The sequence below is a fragment of the Nilaparvata lugens genome, chromosome X, assembly GCF_014356525.2.
Source record: "Nilaparvata lugens isolate BPH chromosome X, ASM1435652v1, whole genome shotgun sequence".
Classification (NCBI taxonomy): Eukaryota; Metazoa; Arthropoda; class Insecta; order Hemiptera; family Delphacidae; genus Nilaparvata; species Nilaparvata lugens.
The window spans coordinates 5,375,162-5,384,728 of record NC_052518.1 but is presented as its reverse complement, the minus strand read 5'-3'; the positions used below and the strand labels follow the sequence as shown (position 1 = coordinate 5,384,728).

The 9,567-nt window shown below is 32.0% G+C and overlaps 1 protein-coding gene across 2 annotated transcripts in view; it reads right to left on the bottom strand.

Annotated features, from left to right (window-relative positions):
- Positions 1-3,974: 3,974 nt before the first annotated feature.
- LOC111050031 (clavesin-1) overlaps positions 3,975-9,567 on the bottom strand; it is a 48,714-nt gene continuing 43,121 nt past the window's right edge. For both annotated transcript variants that reach the window (XM_022336267.2, XM_039442294.1), the window contains exon 8: positions 3,975-4,256. In XM_022336267.2, the coding sequence (XP_022191959.1) occupies positions 4,087-4,256 (170 nt within the window). In that variant the 3' untranslated portion in view covers positions 3,975-4,086. The remainder of the gene's footprint in view (positions 4,257-9,567) is intronic.

Sequence of the window (9,567 nt, the reverse complement as noted above, 5' to 3'; positions counted from 1 at the left end):
CTTATTCAAACCACTAAAATAAATAAAATTACGGAAACTAGGTCGCATCTCAATCTTTACAAACGATAATCTTTACAAAATCATCCAGTAATTTCATTTTCGCCCCACTTGGATGTAATGAGCTGGTTTACGTGCGTCATATGGAGGCCGAAAGTGATTGTTTTCTGACCAGGCCGGTAAAATTTTTACGGCCCTAGGGCTGTAAAATAACCTTGAAGTCAGCTGATTCTGATTTGATGTGAACGTGTTTACAAAATAGTTTATGAAACGGAATCAGTTTATGCTTCTAGAATTGAATAAAGTATTTTGCAATAAGATACTATCATTTTATTTGGATGAATGAAATACAAATGAGATATTATAAACTATTCAAATTCAATTTTCAGAGTATAATAGAATCTAACCTCAAACCTCCTAGTACTGCGTTTATCACGGAACATGGTGGATAAACGGAATCATTTTATGCTTCTAGAATTCAATAAAGTATTCTGCAATTACTATCATTTTATTTGGATGAATAAAATACAGATAATAAGATATATATTATAAACTATTCAAATAATTCGATTTTCAGAGTAGGATAGAACTTTTAACCTAAACTTCCGTTGACATTCAGATTGGGCAATTTTCAAGTGTGCTAAAACAGCTGATCAAAAACTTTTCATTATTTGTGTTTATCATTCAATAATTAAAACATTTATAATAATATCATCTTATTGTCATTTGGAAGAATAAAAAGTATAAACTCAACTTCTTGCATAATTGAACATAATCTTTTAGGTTATTTAGACAAATCAGAATAAAAAATAAAAATACTTGGACAATTTCCTGATATTCTGATTACCTCAGATTTGCTAGGGCTATCACCTTCCACTTTTGCTTTCGGAAGTGCTTATAATAGACAACTATTGTATTTTTATAATATATTGTATTTTTCTGTGTGGCGAAAAATAACGTTCTCACCATGGGCAAAAATGTTTTTCCGGCTCTCAATCTCTTCTAGTCCTCGGCCTACGGCATCGGACTTGAAAACCGATTTCGAGCCAGAAAAGTCTCATTTTCGGCCCTAGGTGCGAAATATACTATTTAACGGAGGCTCAAAATTCGACTGAAACTTTTCAGTTCATCATTCCTTCCCTTGCTTTCACCATTGAAGATGCTACCAGAAATAAACGTGTCTCATTACTCCATTTGCAGTTTCCATTAGGAATTCGGAAATTAGAAACTTCTTAGATTCTGTCCTCTATTGTCTAAATTTATGAAGTTTTTTGATATTCTCCTATTAATTAATGCATTTTCAAGTGTAATGATTAATCTTTCCACCTTTCTGATTAACCATCGTGAAACACACTGGAACAAAAAGTATCTCAGATTTGGCTGAAATTTGCACCATAGATAAAGCTGGACCTGAGAAATGACGGAGCCCAATTTTGCACCCCCAGCTACTATACAGAGTGCCGGTTGCACAACAGCCGGTTAAATTTTAACCGTGATTAATTCCACGAGAACCAATCAGAGATGCTGTCTTTTCAAAAACGCCTTCTCTGATTGGTTCTCGTGAAATTAATCACGGTTAAAATTTAACCGGCTGTTGTGCAACCGGGCCATAGTGAGTTTTGAAGCTGCAAACATAAAATTTTGAAATGTTCAAATGGTCATATCTCCTGAACGGTAAGGAATTTTGCAAATATGATTCCAGATTCGTGTTTCTCGCATCAAATACCATAAGATCACGAAGTTTGAGCAATTTTTATTTTTCACAAAAAAATGATGAAATCCATGGATTAACCCAGTTACAGTACTAGATTTTTGGTATAATTTATATTTTGACTCTTGACTGTACATTTTTTTACTATAAATTATAAAAAAGTAAAGAACTGGCTTATACACGTACGGGATAGAAGTATGTTTGACGCATCATCACGTCTCAACTACACGTCTGATTAACTTGAAGTTTTGCATATAGATTCTTAATCAACAGAGGATGGTTATAGGCCTATTTTCACTTCTTCAAAATTTCATTATGACAAGTTTTAAAATTGACCTTGCGGAGCATGGGTTACCTCCTATTTATTAATACAAATGTTCACATAACATCACTCAGACTATTGTACTATCAAAATTAGAAAGAGAAACAGATTTGAGACCATCCTGTTGTTTCTCTACCAATCATTTATTTGATTGTGTGGATGAAGTAGATGAAATGGAATATCTATAATAGAGGTATTGAGAGGGGGTGAAGAAACCTTCTATAATTCAGATACATTCTACCTTCAAAGGTGAGTCACCAAATGAAGATCGAGAAACACTGCTATTTCTTTCTCATGAATCTTAAAAATGTCCTTCTTTCTCTATTTCTATAATGTTATTCATGTTTTAATCAGTCTATCTGGAAATGTAGGATGTATCTGTCCTGCAGTGTTTCTCCATGTATATTACTGAAAGTAGATCAGGGTAATCAATAATTTGATCTTATCTACCTATATAATTATTTTACTCTATCAATTTTCTGTTTTTTTTCTCTTAAATATTATATTAATTAAAACTTTTACAATATTTCCATTAATAAATAAATCCTTAGTTTAATTAATTAAATTAACGTTTTGGTAGAGAGTTAGTGGGGAGGATATTTTTAATAATCTTTCCGAAGAATGGACATTGATATGTCCAAAGCTCCGCCAATTTATGTAGATGCATAACAATATAATTATCTATAGTTAATATATTACAAATTACTTTTTCATATCATATACAGTTCAATAATTATTTTCTTAGTCTATATTATGTATATTCATCTATAATTTTGCTGTATTGTAAGCTATTGTATAATAAGTGTATAAGCCAGTATATTGTAATCTACATAAATAAAGTACTCAATCAATCAATCTATTAATCTGTCTATTAGTGTATTGTTATTTATCAATAAATTATGACAGATGCGCTATGTACAAAAATATACAATTTGTATTTTGTCAATGTTTCGCTTCTCTTTCTATTGAAGTTTTAATGAGTAACACTCCGATTTTTCACTCAATGAGACGCGCAAAAATGATAATCCATGAAGTTAAATAGCCGATCAACTTCCTTAAGGCTGTGCAAAGGCTAAAAATAAACTCTCTACTGGTGATATTTTTCAAAGTTTTTCTATTTGTATATCATCAAGCTATCAAAATGAAAAAGTTTTCTCAGGAAAACATTTTTTTCTGATCATTACTTTTTGAGATATGAGCGCCTGAAGTTAAAAATTTGGGGACAGAACATTTCAAATTCGGTAAAATATAAATCCATGAGATTCAGAGGATAAATTCTTCATGGTATTGTTGATTTAATGAAACAAAAATGTTTTGAACATATTAATTTTTGAGAAAGTTATCCAATTTACTATAAATGACCAAAAATAACTCAAAAAAGTTATTTTTGGTAAATTGAATAACTTTATTAAAAATTGATATTTTCAGAAAATTGTTGATTCATTCAATCATCAATACCATGAAGAATTTATCCACGAAATCTCATGTCTTTATTTCTTACCGAATTTGAAAAGTTCTGTCCCAAAAATTTGAACTTTAGGCGCTCATATCTCTTAAAGTAATGTTCGGAAAAAACATGTTTTCCTGCGAGAGCTTTTTCATTTTGATAGCTTGATGATATACAAATCGAAAAACTATGAAAAATATCACCAGTAGAAAGTTTATTTTTAGCCTTAAGGCTGAGTGTACACCGTTTAGTCAAGATAAGACTAGTCACATTAAGTCACGTTTAGTCACAATACCTCACATAGTTGCTTATGAAGACATGTCTAATTGCAATGACTAATCAGTGTGAGTTGCGTCACAAGCAACTATGTGAAGTATTGTGACTAAACGTGTCTGATCATGTCTTGTCTTGTCTGGACAAGAGTTATTGTAACACGTACCCTTCCTTTCATAAAACCCATAAATCAATGTGATCATCAATGTAAAAAATAAATCAAATTATTTTTGATTATGATAGTTTTATTAGAGGTTTGAACAAGTTGATATTGCTTTTACAATCTACATGAATAAAAATAATAATATATTAGAATAAGTGATGAGAAATGAATGATCAATCAACTTCCAGCTTTCTGAATGATCCAGATATGCCATTCAATGGCTCGTCCACGAGATCTATTGTGTACTTTGATCGCCGGTCGAGAATCGAATTAAGATCAATTTCAAGGTCATCCAGTGCCAAAAGCTCCTCCCGTCGACTTTGCAGTTCCTTTTTGTAGTCAGCTGTGAACAAATGAGAATTAAAAGCTATTAGAAAAGCAATAAAAGTTGATATGATAAATTAATTCAATGATCTAGAACAAGTGACAGAGTGAAAATAATCCAATTAAGAAGTTGGACCGACTATAGGTGTCGGGATCTGACAGCACATTCAACTGCGTTCGCCATTCCAATGAAAGTTCGCAACCAATTAATAGTCAACTATTAATACGAAAAGTGGCATGTGCAGATTTGGAATTCGATCTCGCATGTTCAATTTTCGAGAACCGAGGTGAATCTCTACTTCCACTGAAATCTGTCAAGGATCACCAAGTTTTTAAAATCTAATAACCGCCTCATGTCGAGCTGGAACAGTGATATATCAAATTGGGTCAAGTAGAAGATCAAAGAGTTTTTACCCGGTTAAAACAATTTTTAATTGCATCACTGTTCTATTTTTATTTTTAATGAAAGTTAAGAAGAGTACGTATTATTTGTTATAAAGTAATAAAGTGAGACATGGAGTTGCTTCAAGTTCGGTAATTTCATCCAAAATTAACCTCGTATGTGATTGAAGTGGTTGAGCAGCATATGAAATTGAAATTTATAATAATTTGAAACTATAAGAAAGATATATCAATACTGAGTTCCAGAGAAAATAAGGATTATACTGTATCTGTACCATGTGTACCACGTGGACATCTATACTTGAGTACTTTTTTATCCTTTTTCGCTTCACTTTGTGTAATACCTAATACGTCTAACTCCATTACCTCTGTTCTAAAATTTAGAATGAAGTAGGCTTTAATTTGAAAATCGATCTATATATTAATTGCAGGTTCAAGTATATATATATATATATATATATATATAGATATATATATATATATATATAATATATATATATATATTATATATATATATATACTAATAGTATACGAACTCGTAAAATATACGAATCGTATAATATACGAACTAGTTGTAGGCCCTATTTCAAAAAACTTTGAATTCTCCCACTTCCTAGCCTATATATTCTGGAAACAATCTGCTTTTTAAAAAAACACATAAATGAATTTAATACAGGAGAAACATTTCACCAATATTCGACCAGATACAGGAATAATTTGAGAGATGATGCACACCGTAGTACTATGTATGAGCGAGGGGTGAGGAGTTCAGGTATCCGGATGTACAACTTATTGCCATCTCACATAAACGAAAAGTCAGGTAAAGCTTTCAGATTTCTATTGAAAAAAGAGCTGCTATCCATATGTGCCTACTCAGTGGAGGAATACAAAGATTTTTACAAACCTCAAGATGGAGGTTTGAGAAGATAGAAAACATGTTACTGTTTGATTAATGACAAATTGACATATCCTTATACCCCTTTTACAGGTGGTCAGTGGATGAAATAATACTAATACTAATACTAATATATAAATAATTATTATTAAACGAAAATCCCAATTAAATGCTGTAAATCACCTTGCAGACCGGATATTCTATTAGGAGATTTTTATCACGAAAAATCAACATTCTTAAATGTTTCTATTACATATTATTTGATGCTTCTTTCTTTCTAATTCTGTGTTTACCAAATGTATATACTATGACACCATACAAATTTCTCCTTTGAAAACCTCTATTTGGTAAGGCATATTATCACCTTATCAGTATGACAACGCTCAACAGCTTTGTGACTAAAATGAGGTCCAAATGATAATGACAGTGAAGAAAGATGGGAGAACAGCGTTGCCGATTCTCTGCTTTTGTCAGTTCCCTCTATAACTGATACTGATCTAATATATTAAGTGTTTTTTCTTGTTGAAAATGATAAATTGAATTTTGTTCGTCAAGGAAATATATTTTTCAATTTTTGAATAATGAATTTTCATGATTGAGGTGAAATATTCTGAAATAATAGAGATGAAATATTCTAATAATAGATTATATTTCTACATTGTTAAGAACGATCTGGAAACGTTGCGGAACTAGAAAAGGATAGCGCCAATCGGAGAGCTTGTTTACTTGTTCGTCATATGGAACTGCATGATGGGAGGGAGCATCGGTTCCGCAGTGTATGACGCGTCAAAATCCTGTATTACTCTGAAAACGCTTGATATGATCTCGCCCTTATCAATCACTTGCGAAATAATAGAATGTAATGTATAAGAATGAGTGATGAAAATATGCGCAATTGATTTCAATTTCTGTCAACTGTGTTGTTCAAGAGAGTTGTTTCATGAGTTTGATCGATCGAGTGCGCTAGATTCAGCGCAAGTGAATTGCAGGGGGTTAATTGGCTTGAAGAGAGCAAGAGAGCTCTCTATTGTTCAGTAAACTGTTTATGACAGCTCCTATCCAACCAAGTCAGAAACGAATTAATCAGAATAAAGTGCAATGAAAAGTTATTTATACTCAAGTCACACTTGTAGGTACGAGTACAATTCTAAACCTGATAACATTTGTTTTGGAGCAGTCTTCTACCTTAAGGCTGTGCAAAGGCTAAAAATAAACTTTCTACTCGTGATATTTTTCAAAGTTTTTCGATCTGTATATCATCAAGCTATCAAAATGAAAAAGTTTTCTCAGGGAAACATTTTTTTTCTGATCATTACTTTTTGAAAAATGAGCGCCTAAAGTTTAAATTTTTGGGACAGAACATTTCAAATTCGGTAAGAGATAAATCTATGAGATTTAGTGGATCTTCATGGTATTGTTGATCTAGTAAAACAAACATATTCTAAAAATATCAATTTTTAAGAACGTTATTCAATTTACCAAAAATACCCAAGAATAACTCAACTGAAAGTTATTTTTGGTTATTATTTTTAGTAAATAGAATAACTATCTTAAAAACTGATATTTTCAGAAAATTTTTGTTTTACCAGATCAACAATACCATGAAGGATCTATCCTCTAAATCTTATGGATTTATCTTTTACCGAATTTGAAATGTTCTGTCCCAAAAATTTAAATTTTAGGCGCTATCTCAAAAAGTAATGATCAGAAAAAAATTGTTTTTTTCTGAGAAAACTTTTTCATTTTGATAGCTTGATGATATACAAATCGAAAAACTTTGAAAAATATCACGAGTAGAAAGTTTATTTTTAGCCTTTGCACAGCCTTAAGAAACTCCTAGTGCCGGTTGCACAAAAGCCGGTTAAATGTTAATCATTATTAATTCCACGAGAAGCCGTCTTTTATCAAAAAGGCCTTCTCTGATTGGTTCTCGTGAAATTAATCACGGTTAAAATTTAACCCGCTTTTGTGCAACAAGGCCTTAGACTCCTAGAGGAGACTCTTAAAACTGTAGCTGAGAAACAACCTCTAGTGAGGTCCACGTTATAATGGCAGTATTTGAATAACATTGGTGTTGCTATCCTTGTCTATCATTCGACAAACCAGTTACCAGATAGCGCTATTCTTTTCTACCTTCCCAACGTTGTGAGATCGTTTTTTAACAATGTAGGAACATAATTGAGTATCAAAATATTTAATCTCCAATATGAAAATTTGTTATTAAATCATTAAAAAATATACTTACTTGATGATTGAAATATAATTGATTATTTTAAACAAGAATGAACAGTTAATATTACATCACATATACCGGTATCAGCTATCCTCTATAGAAGGTACTCTTTCGTTTGTCTCTGATAGAAGGCAGCGGCAAGGCGGAGAATCGGCAACGCTGTTCTTCCACTGCCATTATAACGTGGACCTCACTATACAGAATGTTTACGCACTCCCTACCAATGCTCTAGGGCATTGTTCCTGGGTAAGAAACATATCTAAATATCATATTTAAATTGTCCGCAAGTCTTCAGTTACTTACACAGCGGTCATTTTGCTTTTTTCACTTATTATTTTTTTTTCTAAATAATGGTTAAACATACGAAATTGAATTTATTTGATTTCAGCCATTATTTGGAAAAAATAATGAGTGAAAAAGGCAAAATGGCCGCTGTGTGAGTAACTGAAGACTTCCGGACAATTTAAATATGATATTCAGATATTTCAAATTTTCAAATTCAAATTCAAATTCTTATTCAAAAAAATAATTATACAATCAATGCATTCCAAAAATCAAATACAATATTGTTTCCTAATTTCTAATATGTGTTCCCTATAGGCTACCCTGTGTGGGGACACTTGAATATATATAATAAAATATTTATATACTTTATATATGTTTTTTACCCAGGAACAATGCCCTAAAGTATATTCCAACTGAAGCTCTGTCAATCGATTATTGTGGAGCAGTATCGGAGTAGGTCATACAATACAACACACACCAATGTTTTAATATCGGTCTCATTGTGTGTAAGAGACAGACGTTAATGAGTTTCCACACATGAAAGCTTTCAAACTTGCACATATGTTGGCACGTGATCTCATTACTGCCAAGTCTACCCAAACAGTGCTTTGTCCTTGATTTTGAAACTAGTATGTGGTATACAGTATACTAGTCAAAGTTTTGCTACCGCCGGCAAATTGATACAATCTCAATAGTAGCAGAGCTCAATCTGGTCTAGTCAATATTTGAGCATGCTAAGCTGGACCATTTTCTAATTTACATTCTACAAGAAAGCTGGAAATGAGTTGCAAATAGAGCACAATAATTACTCTACACTACACTTTGATCTTAACCAAAACGCCAATCGGTATTGGAGCAGAACGTATAGAGAGTATAGTGAGTATATATATATATATATATATATATATATATATATATATATATATATATATATAAGGTATGTATATATAAAGAGGTAATGTCGGGGACCATATGGAGTACAAAAGCATAAACAATTTATTACGAAAGAAGAAATTATAATAACATCCATACAGAAATGTTCCATCTAATAACAGTAAATTGAGATTAATTCCCAGAGGAATGCAAAAATTTCCCTCACAAAGGCCCAGTTGCACAAAAGCCGGTTTAATTTTAATCCTGATTAACTTCACGTGAACCAAATCAGAGAAGACCATTTCAAAAAGATGGATTTACTGGAATTAATCAGGATTGAAAATAACCCGGCTTTTTTGCAACCGGCACTAAGTACCTGATGAATGATTACAAAAGTTCAACAGCTGTCATAATTTTGGCACTGTCCCACACACATGAACTCGCTCACTCACTTCCATCATCAACAGACGACGAAATAATTATTATCATTTGTTTTTCCAAGGATGAATAATAATTATCCTTCTAATGTTCTTCAGCGAAATTTCCCAGGGATGAGATCTAGTGCAATCGAATCTTTATATTATAAGCATACTATGTTCTGAATTTCGTGAGAATCGTTAGAGCCGTTTTCGAGATCTGGTG